The 16632-nt window shown below is 43.5% G+C and overlaps 2 protein-coding genes across 2 annotated transcripts in view; one reads left to right on the forward strand and one right to left on the reverse strand.

The window, feature by feature from the left end:
• Nucleotides 1-357: 357 nt before the first annotated feature.
• On the reverse strand, nucleotides 358-7713 carry PCLAF (PCNA clamp associated factor). Its single transcript, XM_079953535.1, has 4 exons — nucleotides 7548-7713; nucleotides 4415-4492; nucleotides 2814-2976; nucleotides 358-903 (listed from the first exon to the last, which is right to left on the reverse strand). Exons 1-4 carry the CDS (start codon nucleotides 7597-7599, stop codon nucleotides 840-842), a joined length of 357 nt encoding a protein of 118 aa, XP_079809661.1. The 5' UTR covers nucleotides 7600-7713; the 3' UTR covers nucleotides 358-839.
• A 7144-nt stretch (nucleotides 7714-14857) lies between these two features.
• The window catches only part of TRIP4 (thyroid hormone receptor interactor 4), a gene marked incomplete at its 5' end in the record, with an annotated part of 42786 nt that continues 41011 nt past the window's right edge, over nucleotides 14858-16632 (forward strand). The window contains one exon of the mRNA XM_079953301.1: nucleotides 14858-15033. Coding sequence (XP_079809427.1) covers nucleotides 14858-15033 — 176 coding nt within the window. The remainder of the gene's footprint in view (nucleotides 15034-16632) is intronic.

A 16632-nucleotide genomic window follows, 5' to 3' on the forward strand; every position in this document is an offset into this window, starting at 1 on the left:
GCGAAGCGCCTCCAAAACGGAAAAGCCTTTCGTCTAGCGGGTTTTTCGTCTTGCGAGGCATTTGTCTTGCGGGGCACCACTGTATACCTTCCCTCCATACATGTTAAGCACTGTCTCATACTGTGTTAAAGCATAAGAACTAGAACACTGACATGAGTCGCAGTATGTGAATAAGCAAAGTATATCCTGAAAGTGCAGGGAAGGAATACACAATGAAAGAATTTGAATATAATTTGTTTCAGTGGCATTTACATTATATCCCTGATGTTATCACTACTGCCATTATTGACATACACTACTGCCTCTGGACCACACTCTAGCTGTCAGAATAAAAATGCACAATATAGAAAACTCAGAAAGTTATTTTATTACAAATTATACTTTTTGGTGTTCCCAGTTTAAATAGCTGGTTTCAATTTCACCCTTCTCTAACACTCAGAAAGAGAGACCAAGTCATATCAACTCAAGGTAATGAATTGCATCAAAATACAAACAGGTTTTTTAAAAAGGTAATAAAGTCATTTCAGCACTCATATGGCACAGAACTTTAGGGAGTGCAGAAAGAAGTAAACCACACCATTTAACACAAACCCCATGATTACTACTTACTCAACACTGCAATGCTTGATTGGTAGCTAAGCTCCCAAGAAATACTAGTTTTCTCAATTCCCTTAGAGTCATTCAAGTTTTAGGTTATTTTAGTAAACAAAACAGCATGCTAGGCTTTTAGAGACCTGTACTCAAACCAAAACACATGCAATATATACAGATTTACACACAAAGCTGCCACAAACATTGAGCATGGCAAGATCTGTCAGAAGAAGAGGCAAGGCATCTGATCACATCTGATCATCTTCAGAAGGTGAACCGTCTTCAGCAGGATGAGGAGACAAGGGGCGAGCTCTGTGGAAAGGAGAGATTTTTATCATCAAAAAATCAACCGTACAGTGGTTTATTTATATATTAGATAAGTATATATGGAATTTTTAACCCCTATAGTGATATACCTTTTTTCTTTTTATTAAAAACAATTAAACAATTTAAAGGGTTTCTAAAAACTTATTTTCAAAGTTTCTCATTTCGTATAGCATGGAAATATATATATATATTAACATGGTAAGTCTAGGCATGAATAAATGATCAAGATTACCAAGGAGTCACAACCTCAAATTACTGAAGAGATTGTAACATTGATGACAACACTGCAGATGTTTCCTATCAGAACTATTAAAAACACAATAATGTTTTATCTGTTGTCAATGTACCACTACATATTGGAGAAAACAAACATTGCGGAGACAAAGATTTCTGTGCTTTAGATGAGATAGGTAATTCTGCCCACCTGCCAGCCAGAACGTTTTGCCTGATGCAGTATGTCTGCTGAGATAATAATAATAATAATAATAATAATAATAATAATAATATAATAATAATAATTAATTTGTACCTGTCCATCTGACTTACAGCACATATAAAAACATAGTAAAATGTTATAGGGAATCCACAAGTCCTGGCACTTTTGCAAACATTTAAGTTTATACCCCAGGTTATTTTTGAAATAGGCTAGACAGAACAATTCATGGCCTGCATTCTCAGCATCCCAGTACCAAAACATTGTGAATGCAAATAGATGGGGCCATGCAAAGCATTGGAGATTTTATGAACAGTTTCCTGTATCAGTTGCTACATTCTACATCTCCAGCTACCAATACCAATTGCCCCCATCTATTTAGAACAAGTTATTCATGTTTCATGTTTCCCATTTATTAAAATACCATACATCCAAGTCAGCTATATTTAGGAAGCTAGTGCCCTTTAGCAGGGGTTAAAGTATCCTAACGCAGGGTGCTCAGCCCCTGGAATCTAGATTCTAACTGAAGATAACAAATTAGTTTAACAAGATTATTCAACAGCCCTCCTTTTGTAATGGAATGCATACTGAGGATCGTGATCATCATGACAATGGACTCAGAAAGTGACTGCCAAAGGCTTCTTCCCTAGTATGGAATCATTTAAATCAAACCCAGCCCACTTCTGCATAAAAGGCTGCCTTTCTTAAATTCTGCTGGGAAACTATGAATGTGTTTTTAAGAGCAATACATAAAAAGCAACAAAGCAAAATTTATGTGTATTTTATATGTGGAGTAACTTAAAAACCTAAAATTTTGCTCCTATTCTCCATGATTCCCAACAGCTTTTACCAAATGGTCATGCTGAGGAAGGGAGTTTAATTAGGAAAAAGATCTAGTTTAACTAATGGCCCTTCTTGCTATGGATAATAGGGAACCTAAAGTTAAACCTGTTATCTGTGGGTGGAAGCAGAAGTCTCTGCAAGTGAACAACTTGGGAATGCTTGTTTCAGATGAAAATTGCAAACTTTATATCAGCTCAGGGCCAGCCTGTCCAGGAGGCAGTCTGAGGCAGCCGCCTCAGGCAGCAGAATCCAAGGGGCACCGCCACAAGTAGACTCCCCCAGCACCACCAGAAAAGTGGCTGCAGCAGCTTCCTGTGAGATCATAGGAGAGCCGCACAAAATTGAGCAGAGGCCTTGTACGATCTCACCGGAAACCACAATCGCACAACCTTAATAAGCGAGACTTCAGCAGGGACAAGGGTAGGGGGGTGCTGTGCAAGGCAGCCCCTTCGCGTTTCACCCCAGGCAGCCCCTGTTTCAGCTTGTTCAACAGCTAAATTTGAAATGGGTCCTTCAGTCCCCATAGGAATGTTTCACAGCTCAATAGAATACATGGCTTATCACATTGCAATTTGCAGCTGCAGTATTATTTTATTTTTTTGCAGATCTCCTTTCTTACTTTCTTCTGTGCTTTCCTATTCCACTGCATCCCGGCTCCTCAGGGACCTGGTTCTCCTTCTCCAAATGCTTTGGGGACTGTGTGAAGAACTCCCCAATTCCTTTTTGCCATGGCGGTGTTGGCCTCACACACACTGGGTTGCCACCAGCATATTTACTTTCAGCTGCAAAATGTGGTTAAAAATACTTCAGCGCTGATCAACCATAAAGAACTCAACACACCCAAGATCATTAACTGCAAAAGCTTCAATCCAAAAATGAAATCTGCATAAAAGACAAGAAACCTAGGGCATGAGGAATAAGCTGCCAGGTGGTTTTACCCATCTTCAGTGAAGTCTTAATGAAAGAGCACTGATTAATGTGACTATTTGCCAGATTCTAACATGTTTGTCAGAAGCAAAACTCAAATGATTTAAACTGCATAATCCCATAAAAGTTTAGTCACTAAATGCCACAGTTCACAGTACGGCAGTCTGTCTTTTACTCAAGTGCCTTAGGACTGCAGCCTTGATCTCAAACCACAATGGATTCCTTGGGTTCAGTGCGTACTTGGGTGGATGGCACACATCAGATACAAACTATTCAAGAAGTAACAGTCAAAGGGGAAGAAATGCAACTCATCAACTTAACGTTGTAGACACAGCACCAAGGTTTCTCAAGCTACTATGGTTTTGAAACGGCCAAGCTTGTATTATTCTGTATTTGCAGTTGGCATCAATTCATTGTTGCTAATGAACTTACAAAAGGGAACTTTTTGTATGGAAAAATGCAACACTGGAAAATCAGTTACGGAAAGTAGTGCATGAAAATGTTCCACCTCACTTCACTAATTAAAATTATGCAAGGCCAGAGCAGGGAAAACACAAAAGCAGCTTCTTCTGTAGTTGGATAATTTAAGCACACTGGAGCCTTCCTTTAACTTATTGGAGCACTCTTGCATCATGACAAATGGCTTCGTAATTAACTGCCCTGTCTAAAGGTAAAGGTAAAGGTAAAGGTACCCCTGCCCGTACGGGCCAGTCTTGACAGACTCTGGGGTTGTGCGCCCATCTCACTTAAGAGGCCAGGGGCCAGCGCTGTCCGGAGACACTTCCGGGTCACGTGGCCAGCGTGACATCGCTGCTCTGGCCAGAGCCAGAGCCAGAGCCGCACACGGAAACGCTGTTTACCTTCCCGCTGGTAAGCGGTCCCTATTTATCTACTTGCACCCGGAGGTGCTTTCGAACTGCTAGGTTGGCAGGCGCTGGGACCGAGCAGCGGGAGCGCACCCCGCCGCAGGGATTCGAACCGCCGATCTTTCGATCGGCAAGCCCTAGGCGCTGAGGCTTTAACCCACAGCACCACCTGCGTCCCAACCTGTCTGGTAAACACCAAATCCTTGTGCAGCAGAGCACTATCCAGTCAGAAGTTAACCAAAATTAGGGTATCAGCAGCATTACATATTTACCAAAGTGCTGTCTTCCAGACTTGATGAAGGAAGTCGCTGAGCAGAGATCAAAGAATCCGTTTTTGTTTTTAAAGCAGGTAATCCACAACACATGCCCCAAGCCACACAAAAGGCAGCCAAGACTCAAACTCTGCTGTCCTCACCCGTTTGCTCACCTTTCCGTGAAGTAGGAGAGGAGCCCATATCAGCATTTCCGGAGCCCAGCACTTTCCGTGGAGCCCTGGCAGCCACCACTAGGGTTGTAGGAGAAGAAAAGGGTTAGATATTTTCAGGAACTTCACCCACACAAAAAAAGAGAGATTTTGATTCTAAAGTCTACTTGATACCAGCACAACAAGCCTTTACCCTAGGGGTCTGGGTGTAGTTAATTCAATGGTTGGAAGGCACATAGCACATGCATGGAGATGTGGACCCCCAACTAACTTTCACAGGAAGGCAAGGTTGAATTGCAGTGCCAACCATACGTGCAACTCTGTTCTATACATGCATACTAACAAGTTCCCCTGAGTTCAACGGGGCCTAATCCCAGAAAAGGGCATGCAGAATCACAGCCCAGCTACAGGGCTTTTTACCTCTCAAGTAAAACTGCTTACACATTTAAACCACAGCACAGCTATAGGTGAACAATAAACCCCATTACCAAGCATTACTCTAGCACAAATGGAAGCCCTACCACAATCACCATCCCTAAATTTAGATATTTACCATAAGAGCTAACCTAGCGGAGAGGATAAGAAGCTGAACATGTCCAGAAGTCTCCAGTTCAAGGCTCAACTCTGTTACTGGCCACATTCACACCATACTGTTATGAGTTGGGGGGGAAGGGAGGCTGAATGCCTAGGCCCTCTTCTAATTTCTGGATCCAGCAGAGATTCAATTGCTGGAATAGCAACGCCAGCCAGGTAATGCCCCCCTAAGCACTTAGCTACATTGGCAAAGAAAAAAACACTTTACGAATACAGTATGTGTTGTTTGACACCAGATGGTGCTGTGGAGTTCCGTTTTTGCTAACCCGATTTCTAATACAAAGTTTGCAAACTGAAATGCATCTTTGATGTGTCTAGATCCAGCCTAAGTATGAGAACAAGGGGAGTGGCTCTGTGCCAGAGGGCAAATGGGTGGGCCCCCCTCCCTCAACTATCTGTTAGAAGGTCAAAAGGCCTCCTGATTAGGCGCTTTAGCTATGTTGAATGCTATCTGTTTTAAACTGTTTCCCTGTTGCTATAGTTTTTATTTAAACTATGAACCAAGTACTTGTTGTAGATATTACTGCAAATTTATTATGCCATTTTTGTGGTTTTTAACTGACATGAGACTTAGTCTATTTATCTGTATCATTTATAATTCCTGTTTATAAAACCCAATAAAAAGTTATTTTAAAAAGAGAGAGCCCTGTTTTGATCCAAGACTGTAGCTATGGGAGAAAGAAGACCCCTTCAGGGTGCTGATGCTGTGTACCCGGTAGGCTCAGGCTGTATATATATCTAAATAAACCATTTATTCTAAAGACACCACAGTGTCTGCTGTGCCTCGTTCCAAAAGCAAACACAAACCCTGGAACTCCTGGAATCTCAAACTGCTCAGAGATTTGGTTGGTGTGCAACAATACATTTAAAGTACTGTCATACCACTGTTAAACAGTCATAGCTTCCCCCAAAGAATTCTGGGAGCTGTAGTTTGTCAAGGATAGCTTTCAGAGGGGAATAAAGGGATACTAACAATTCCCAGCCTTCATTGTAAAGAGGGATTGATTGTTAAACCACATTGAGAATTGTACTTATGTGAGTGGAATAGATGTCTTCTAACAATTCTCAGCACCCTTAAACTACAGCTCCCAGAATTATTTGAGGTGCACCATGACTGCTTAAAGTGGTAAGAAGGTAAAGGTAAAGGTACCCCTTCCCATACGGGCCAGTCTTGCCAGACTCTAGGGTTGTGCGCTCATCTCACTCTAGAGGCCGGGAGCCAGCACTGTCCGCAGACACTTCCAGGTCACGTGGCCAGCGTGACAAACTGCATCTGGCGAGCCAGCACAGCACACGGAACGCCATTTACCTTCCCGCTGGTAAGCGGTCCCTATTTATCTACTTGCACTTAGGGGTGCTTTCGAACTGCTAGGTTGGCAGGTGCTGGGACCGAACGACGGGAGCGCACCCCGCCGCGGGGATTCGAACCGCCGACCATACAATCGGCAAGTCCTAGGCGCTGAGGTTTTACCCACAGTGCCACCCACGCTTTCAATGTTGTGAATGTGGCCATTATTTCACTAGCTGACCTTAGGCCAGTTGACAGAACTCACAGGTTGCTGCAGAGATCCCAATAAGACATTTATAGTGCAGATATTTGCTCTAAGCCTCCAAAACCAACTGATTTTTTTTAAAAAAAAAACACAGTTTAATGGATCTCACAATGCTCCAGAATGTATCTAAATGAGGTGTCCAGAGCACTACAGGAAATTTAAAGCGGAAGCTCATATCACACCTGCAATGAAATAAGATCATGCCTGCCGACATAGGAAGGAACATGGAGAAGATACTTGGCTAAAGGCATGGCCCCTTCGAATCCTACATTCTGCCCTATGCATCAACTTTTCCATGGCCAAGTAGAAAAAATAAAGAATGCCAACTAATCTTGCGGTAAGGATTGCAACACAGCTAATGCACAGGAAACACTTGGAACCATAAAACGCTGAAGATTATTCATTTCCTACCGTCTCACAACTTGCCATACTCAAATCTCCCCAGGGCTTCAAGGTTAATGCAGGAGTACTGCAAGTCTCGACTCCACCACCTGGCTCCAGAACTGGAGCTTAGTTCTAGAAAGCTGCAAAGACACCCGCGGTTTTATACAACGATGCTTTCGAATATTTTCTTGCCACGGCCAGCGCCCCCACGAATGCAGGAGAAAGTGGGCCGGTCCCAATATCCAAGCAGGTTTAAAACAAACTACTCCAATCCCTGCAAATATATTCCCAACAACCTCCCACCCCCCAAATCCCGGTCCAGTAACAAGACTCTCTCCCCCCGTCTACTAAAAAAAAACCTCTTTAGCAACTTGGCTAAAGTTTAATGCCCTCCTTCCTCTAAAGATGCTCAGGGTGACACGTTATGGTTCTGCTCTTCCCTCCATTGCATTCTCACAACAGCCCTGTAAAGCAGGCTAGCCTGAATGACAGCGTGCAGAAACCACCCGGGCGCAATTGCACGGCTGAGCAAAAGTTGGACGCCGGGTTTCCCTGCAATGAGCAGAGTGGTTTGAAACCCAAGTACACGAAAACCTATGCCCTACCTTTCCGGTAGGCTCCGCCGGTCCCGCCGCAGTCCGCCTTGGTCCGCACCATCCTGCAACGGCCGCTCGCAAAAGCAGAATCAGACTGCAAGGTGATGCAGCAGCAGCAGCAGCAGCAACGCCCGCTGTAAAAGACCCGCGCAGTCTTCTAGCTTCCGAGACTTTCAAGCTGCCAAGTTTTGTCCTTCCCGCGCGCGCGCCCCGCTCCCATTGGCTCTGGCGGGAAACCCGTTTGGCCAATCGCAAGCAAACCCGCGGCTGGCGTTTTGATCTGAGAACGCCGTCGCTTTTAGAACTTTGGTACATGTAACTCCTTTCTCCGAATCGCGGCCTGACCAATCAGAATTGCTGCTCCGCTGCGCGTGGGCGTGGCGGGGGGGGGGGCGCGCAGCGGGGGATGAACGGGTCTCGCTTCGCCATTCATTCTTCAGAAAAGGCATTCCAAAGCCTTTGACTCAGAACTTGCCCTTCAAGTTCTATACGTGACCGTTTGGGCATGGATCGAAACAGCGGGTGCCTTGTCCCACTGGTGGTGTGAAGTGGCTCAGCAGCGGATTAGTTGTTGTGGTCTCACCCACGACTGCTGCTGAAAGCGGGCAGGCACTGAGGTTATTCTGCATACGTTTAAGAACTGTATTCTCCCAGTGCCAGATTTACCTATAAGCTAAACAAGCTATGGCTTAGGGCCCCACTCTCTTGGGGACCCCCCAAAAAATTAAAGGAAAAAAACCTGTACATTTCCAAAATATAAAAAACAAATAAAATAAAACCTACATACAGCAACAGCATTTTCAATATACCTCTTCTTAATTGCATTTCAGTTCAACAATTAGCTTGATAAAATACATATTTTGTTACGTGCAACTGACTTTAGATACCTATTAGGTCCATAAATTACCATATAGCATATATTCAAGACAAAAAAAACAATTTGTTGTTGACAGCTAGACATACAAAAGGTAAAGGTAAAGGTACCCCTGCCCGTACGGGCCAGTCTTGACAGACTCTGGGGTTGTGTGCCCATCTCACTTAAGAGGCCAGGGGCCAGCGCTGTCCGGAGACACTTCCGGGTCACGTGGCCAGCGTGACATCGCTGCTCTGGTGAGCCAGAGTCGCACACGGAAACGCCGTTTACCTTCCCGCTGGTAAGCGGTCCCTATTTATCTACTTGCACCCGGAGGTGCTTTCGAACTGCTAGGTTGGCAGGCGCTGGGACCGAGCAGCGGGAGCGCACCCCGCCGCAGGGATTCGAACCGCCGACCTTTCGATCGGCAAGTCCTAGGCGCTGAGGCTTTAACCCACAGTTTAGGGCCTCATCAGACCTAAATTCGGCCCTGATTCTCACAGTTTATTTTTTGTTTCATTTCATTGGAATTTGACCTCATCGTGTGTATAGAACTTAGAACAACACTTCATGTATCTACTGGAATGGTCACTAGTCAATGAGAGCTTATGCCATAATAAATGGGTGGGGCATTTTTGGGTTGTTTTTATTTTGACTGTGATTTTATATTCTGATTTTGTTCTGTGAACAGTCCTGAGACCTTCAGGTATAGGGTGGTATATAAATTCAATTTTTAAAAAATAGATTTGTCAGTCTTAAGGTATCACAAGACTCGTGCTTTCATTGAAAGAGACGTAAAGCTCTCACATGCTTGGGAGCAAGCCACGCTGAACTCAGTGAGACCTCTGCAACTAGACGCGTAAACCCTACGCCAAAGGATAAATGGACATAAATCTGATATCAGGAATCACAAGACAGAGAAACGAGTAGGAGAATACTTCAATCTCCTAGGACATTCTATACAAGATCTCAAAGTAGCTGTCTTATTACAAAAGAATTTCAGAAATAGACTGGAAAGAAGTTGCTGAATTGCAACTTATTACCAAACTTAAAACCATGGAGAGACCTGGCATGAATAGAAACATTGGATTCTTATCTCATTATACAGGATAAAGCTATTTTTATCCATCTCACTCCTTGCTTTTTCCTGTAAGACCAATTGCAGTGCTTAACAGTCGTCAACAGGTTTACCACACCTATCAGCCAATCACCCATTCCCACCGCCCTTCCGAGTAATACCCCTCCCCACCCTCTCACTATGTATAAGGGTCTGGTGACTTATGTTTCAGTATATCTGAAGAAGTTTGCATGCACACGAAAGCTCACACCAATAACAAACTTAGTTGGTCTCTAAGGTGTTACTGGAAATAATTTTTTGTTTGTTTGTTTGGACTATGGCAGACCAACATGGCTAACTACCTGTAACTAGAACTATAAATGAAAGTTAAACATGAATTAAGGCTGGTACAAGCACCTTCCTGATTTCAGCTGTGTGCATCCCTGCTTGTTACTGAATACAAACCTTACAGGTGCTAAATACTTACCATTATCTATCTTGAATGGTTCCATTCAAAACCAAATACAGCTGAGCTAATTAGGTATAAAGCCAATTTAAGCTCACTTTGGCATTCCCATTATTTTGTTAAACTGACTTAATTGGTATTAGAGCACTTTAGTGCCGTTTACCAAAGAGTAATTGTAGTAATCTGCAGCAACAAGATTACAAGAATAACAATTGTATTAAACTTGTTGGTTGTGGAATGAGCTGCCCTTAAGCAACACATTCCATCAGAACCACAAAAGTGACTGAAAGAAGAAGAGATAGGCAATCTATAACACACAGAGAGAGAACACATTGGAGATATAAAGCAAAACAAACTGATTGTTGGAACGCTACAATGCACAGTCAAATATGACACAATTTATTTCTGTCCTTTTAATTCAAGACCTGAGAAATAGGGTGCTTTTTATTAATGGCTAACAGTTTTAGTTCAGGGCAGATAAAACTGTTGTTCTCACAACAGATTCATAAACTTTTTGGATTTGCTAGCTCTTAATGTAGATGCTCGTTTTGAAATTTCCTTCCAGTTTAAAGTGTAATATGACCTAATGGTTTGAAAGCATTGTATTATTATTTTTCTATTTTGTTGTGACTTTTTACAGTAGCTTAAGCCCTCACAAAGCCACATATAAAGCATGAGACACAAGGTACAAGAGAAAAACAGTCACTGCAGAACGCATGTACAGATTAGAGGTACAAATAGGATATTATAATTAATAATAATAATACCTGTATAAGAAGGTGCTCTGGGGGCACAAACTATTATGGTATAAATTAATGTTACCAATGAATAGCCCTACCCAAATGCCAGAGCTGGAAGCAGCTCATAAGAAGAGTCCTGATGGACCAAACCAAAGATCTACCCACTAGTTTAGCATCTGCACAGTCCTCAGTCATGATATGAGCAAAGTAGCTCTCTCTCTCTCATGTTTCCTAGCAGTTGGTATTCAGGGGTAATACACTAGTTTTGGACGCGGGTGGCGCTGTGGGTTAAACCACAGAGCCTAGGACTTGCCGATCAGAAGGTTGGCGGTTTGAATCCCCGCAACGGGGTGAGCTCCCGTTGCTTGGTCCCTGCTCCTGCCAACTCAGCAGTTCGAAAGCACGTCAAAGTGCAAGTGGATAAATAGGTGCCGCTCCGGTGGGAAGGTAAACGGTGTTTCCGTGCGCTGCTCTGGTTCACCAGAAGCAGCTTAGTAATGCTGGCCACATGACCTGGAAGCTGTACGCCGGCTCCCTCGGCCAATAAAGCAAGATGAGCGCCGCAACCCCAGAGTCGGTCACAACTGGACCTTTACATTTACCTTTACACTAGTTTTGGTGCCACCATTACAAAAGCAACCAATCAGAACTTAACAGCATGCACTCAAAAAAGGACCCTTGAGGTACATCTTCATGTGCTGTCAGGATGATACAGATTAAATATCATATGTTGGTTCTTGCATGGACAAAGGGATTCCCTTCTTAGACCATAACAGATCTACAGTACTTCATCGCTATGTAACACTGCCCAATTTTTATTTGGTTGACCTGGTGCACCGCCTAAAGATACTCTCCAGCTTTAATTGGACTGCAGTTGAGAAATCAGCCTGAGCTGCAATGTTCATTCAATCATTCAGTCTCTCTTCCATGTTCTGTCCTGTGTGTGCATATTAAATGCACACCTGGCACAAGGCATGCTAGAGAGGGATGTTAGTACTGTTTGTGTGTGTATGGAATCTAGGATGAACTTCCGCAAAGCTCACTACATAGCCTTGGACAAGTTGCTAACTCTCAGCTAACTCTCACATTATTATTTTAAGGATAAGGAAGATAAGAAGAGCCCTACTAGATTAGACAACATGCTTTCTATACCAGCATGTTGTTTCCTACAGTGACCACTTCAGGCTTTGGACCTACCCTTCCCTAGACAATAATCAAACCATTTTGGAAAGAAGCACTGTGCTGCTACAGTTCAAAGTTGGTAGGCAGAATAGTCGAGTGGGTTGACTACTGAACTAGTTAAACATTTGGCATGTGGAATATATTGCCAGGGTGGCTATCTATCCACATTGCCTACCTTACCGGGTTGCTATGAGTTAAATATAGGAAGAGATTCATCACTATCCTCCTAGTGCAGAGCTTTCAAAACCGTGTGTTGCGACATTTTAGTGTGTTGGCTGCAGTGTGCAGGTGTGTCTCATGAACACTCCCCGCACTCCTCCCAGGGCTGGAAAGGGGTTAATTTAACCTCTGGCGGTTTGCTAGTAAAACTGAATTATTGTGTTGCAAAATGATGCATGTCTAAAAAGTGTGTCACCAACATGAAAAGTTTGGAAAGCTCTGTCCTGGTGAAATTCCTAAGGAGTTTTCTGAGCGGGGTGGTTTTCAGACTGTAGTGATATGCTTGTAGGGGGTAGAACCGGGGGCGGAGGAAGGGGGTGCGGTGGGTGCGGGACGCCCCAGATGTCAACACTGGGGGGGGTGTGACAAAATGCTGGGTGGCACTCACAGCGGGGCCTGCAGCGTGCCCGAGCCACGCGGCCCTCCTGCCCAAACGGTCCGCCTGCTGCCTTCCTTCGCCACTGGGTAGAACTAAGACATACTGAAAATGTGGTAATGGTAAACTTGCTTCCCATTCATCTAAAATGACTTTGGAGTCGAAATTTGCTTGCTACATTTAGCATATGAATACAGTAGTAACATTAAATGTTGCTTACTTAAGATGTATACATTTGTTCCAAATTTATTTCGGCTCCTGTTTCAATAGCCCATTCTATACAGGAAACTTGCTGTCATATTTCAATGTGTGACATGCACAAAAGAAAAAAAGTGCATTGATATGAATTAGCAAAAAAAAAAGATAAAATAATGCTTTTGTCTTTTTGAACTTTACACGTAACAATAATATTGCTTTATAGACTGGGCTGATTAGAACCAGGCCAGAAAGCACTTCAGAGCAGTGAATCACGAATCAAGCAGTTACTCTTTGTATACGTAACAGAGGAGGTGTATAGCCATTTTACCAAGTGGCACAGGCAATGCTTTGAAATATATGAAGGGAAGGAAACCACAGGAGGCCTCCTTTTTCCCCTGCTGGTGTTGCTGCTGGTTTCAAGGCCAGCTCAGCCCACAGATCACTGTCTCCTTTGTGTATGTGGGGAAAAAAAAGAAAGGCAGTTGGAACATCACACGACACAGTGCACCATTTCCCCCCTCCTTGCAGAATATGGAAACTGCTTGAGCAGAACTCTGAGCCTTTGGAACTGCACCAGGGTAAGAACTTGTGAGAATGGAATCTCCTTCTGTGGGATTTTTATCCCAATTTTCTGCTTCCATTTCTTCATTATCCATACATACGATTGCCTGTTCTTTTCATTCTGTATTTATCTTATTCTTCCCCTTGCCACATTTCTTTGTCTCTCATTTTCTTTCCTGCACCCACTTGCCATGTTTGAACTTTCTTCTAACTCTGGGCTTGTCCAGAAGACAAATTTACACATTCCCACTTTTATATATCTACCCCTTCCCAGGAACATTGTGGCCCTGAGTCTTTTGCACTGGGCTCCAGATCGCCTCCCACTACACTTCCTTTTAAAACTTTTAAAAACAATGTTTTTACGTTGCTAACAAGGCTGATAGACATGCTGCAAAGGACAGTGCCCATGAGACCCCAGCCAGCCACCATCTTAATCTACTCAGAGACCTACATTTGTGTCTGTACTGTACATACAAATTAGCAGGTGCACATTTTATGCAGAATTAATGTCATGGCCTTAGATCTTTTGAGTAGCTAGGCAACAGCTCTGTCTGTTAGCAGGAAGGACAATAGCTCAATGGTAGAGTATCTGAGGTCCCAGGTTCAATCCTTAGCACCTCCAAGTAGGGCTGGGAATGTCCCCTGCTGCCCATTGGTGTAGACAGTGGTGAACTAAATGGTTTGGCTTAGTATAGGGAAGCTCGTTATATCTCCCTCCCTCACTTGTCCTTGTTTTCAAACTTCCCTCCTGGATCCCTGTTCTGAGAGAAAATAAACAAGATCATGATGGGCGTCTTCACGTGAACCTGTTTTGAATAACTATAAAGCCTGGGTTTTGGACTCATAATTCCTAACAAATCTGAATTCTACTCACACAACGCATTGGCAGGAAGCAAGAACGGCAAGAAAATGATCTAAACATTATAAATGACTAACATCAAATCCATTCTTGTAACTTCACATGTATGTTGATAAGAGTCTGAATTGGCAATGACTAAGCACTGTAAAGAGGTTTTAGGATCAATGAAATTCTCAGTTGGGGGGGGGCAATGAAAATGGAAAATGTCATGCTATTATTAGAAATGGGACTGACAATAAAAATGTCATCTGCAATCCTGGCTTAACAATGAGGATTTTAAATAAATTTGGAAAACTGGGTAAAATTTTAGACACTCCACCTCAGAAGGGATACTGTAAGCCTGGAAAAAGACATCACAAATGACAAATGGTTCACAGCATATTCTCTTAAAGGAAATGCTAAACTGGGGCTTTTTAGGCACACACTCTTTAAAAAAAAAATTCATTACAATCCTGTGAGGTAGGTTTAGGATGAGATGGGATTATTGGCTCAAGATCACCCACCCAGTTTGCTTCCTGGTTTAGAGAAACTGAGAATCCAAGTCTCTTCCACCCTTATTTATCACTCTGTCTCCTAAATAAACCACACTTTGCTTATGTTGGAATCAGAGGTACAGCTGGGCAATTTAAAACCCTAAGTAATGGTCTTCTAGTGTCCGCCGTCTTTAGGATCTTTTTCCTAAGACGGTCCTGGGACCTGACGGCCACTGACGACTGCTAAGCGGACCCAAAGATCTGTTCTTCCGGATTAATTCAGAACCGGAACTATCGATGCACAGCCCTAGTTGCAAAGCCGAGATTGTTCGGCGATGCACCAAGTTGCCGCCGGCTTACGGAGAAGGTGCACCCACTCTTTCCTTCCCCCAGCACCGAGAGGAACTCGGGCAGAAGCCGGGATGGAGGCCGCGGCTGGGGCGCTCGTGTCGTGGTGTGTGGGGCAGCTGCGTGGCGGCTTCGGGCTGGACGTCGGCGAGGAGCTTGTCCAGTGAGCTGAGGGGAGAGGAGGGGAGGGGAAAAGGGTCGATTCGCCGAGCCGGTTATCCCGCGCGGTGGTTGTGGAGAGAAAGTGCTGCCGGCGTTGTGACAGGGAGAGGCGAGTCGCCCCCTTTTCGCTTGGCAGGCCACCGACGCTAGGCCCGGTGGGGCTCCTGTGCCTTTAGCACAGGCATATAGGCAAACTCCGGCCCTCCAGATGTTTGGGACTACAATCCCCATCATCCCTTGCTAACAGGACCAGGGGTCAGGGATGATGGGAATTGTAGTCCTAAACATCTGGAGGGTTGGAGTTTGCCTATGCCTGCTTTAGCAGCTGTAGGAGAGGCAGAAATGCCAATACAGTCATACCTTGGGTTACAGACGCTTCAAGGTGCACATTTTTGGGTTATGGACGCGCCGAAACCCAGAAGTACCGGAACACGTTACTTCTGGGTTTCAGGCGCATGCGCAGAAGCACTAAATTGCGCTTTGCACATGTGCAGAAGCACCGAATCGCAACCCGTGTGTGCGCATACACGGTGCTGCAGGTTGCGGACGTGTCTCACACTGTACAGCCACCGGAGTTGACATGTCTGTTATTATTATTATTACAGTGATACTTTGGTTCTCAAACTTAATCTGTTCTGGAAGTCCATTCCAAAACCAAAGCGTTCCAAAATCAAGGCGCGCTTTCCCATAGAAAGTAATACGAGACGGATTAATCCGTTCCAGACTTTTAAAAACAACTCCTAAAACAGCAACTTAACATGAATTTTACTATCTAATGAGACCACTGAGCCATAAAATGAAAGCAATAATAAATGTACCATACTATAAAACAAATAAGACAGCGTTGCAGATGATAAAAATTAAAATTAAAATTTTTTCTTACTGCACTGATGATAGTCATTGCTTGCATGTGGGGGCTTTTATCCATTTCCGCAGTCACACAACCAATCAATCAATCAGTAGCTGAACTGGGTTCCACATGGTCACAAAAACAAATTAACCGAAAAAGCCTCAAAAACAGAAAGGCAAAATAAATAGCAAAAACAATTCCTAGCAAATCTGAATTCTACCCACACAATGCATTGGCAGGAAGCAAGGAGAATGGCAATAAATTGATGTAATCGTCATTAATCACTATTTTTAAATTTTCACCGAGCAAACAAATAAAACAATTTCCATAAGTTCCCTTGGACTAACCCCCTCCACTTTTGTGGGTCTTTATGTTAACTTTTTCTCCTGCACCTTCTCTGTTAATCCAATTCTATTTAATCTCCAATAAAACCATAGTCCAACTTTTAACTACGAGTGTCATTCCAATCCTACTAATAATTTTAATTGTTTACAATGATTTTTTTAAAGATAAATTGTATATTTCCCCCATTATTGAAATTTTTGGGATTCCTGATTCTTCTGGTCAGCTTTGCTGTTTCTGCATAGTCCAGTTTAATCTGCCATTCTTCTCTGGAAGAGACTGCCTGCTTTCCATCTCTGGGCTAATAGTGTCCAGGCAGCAGTAGTCACATACATAAAAAGTCTCTTCTGGTCACTTGGAATTTTGGCATTTACAATTCCTAAAAGAAAATCTTCTTTTTTTTTAGAA

Source organism: Podarcis cretensis (genome assembly GCF_951804945.1).
Source record: "Podarcis cretensis genome assembly, chromosome: 14".
Taxonomy (NCBI): Eukaryota; Metazoa; Chordata; class Lepidosauria; order Squamata; family Lacertidae; genus Podarcis; species Podarcis cretensis.

Excerpts from the sequence above, each read along its gene's own strand:
- PCLAF (XM_079953535.1), bottom strand. The coding sequence starts at position 7,599 with ATGGTGCGGACCAAGGCGGACTGCGGCGGGACCGGCGGAGCCTACCGG. Across the intron at positions 4,493-7,547 it reads CGGCGGAGCCTACCGGAAAG|TGGTGGCTGCCAGGGCTCCA; the intron begins GTAGGGCATAGG and ends CTACAACCCTAG. Across the intron at positions 2,977-4,414 it reads CTCTCCTACTTCACGGAAAG|CTGAAAGTAAATATGCTGGT; the intron begins GTGAGCAAACGG and ends CACATTTTGCAG.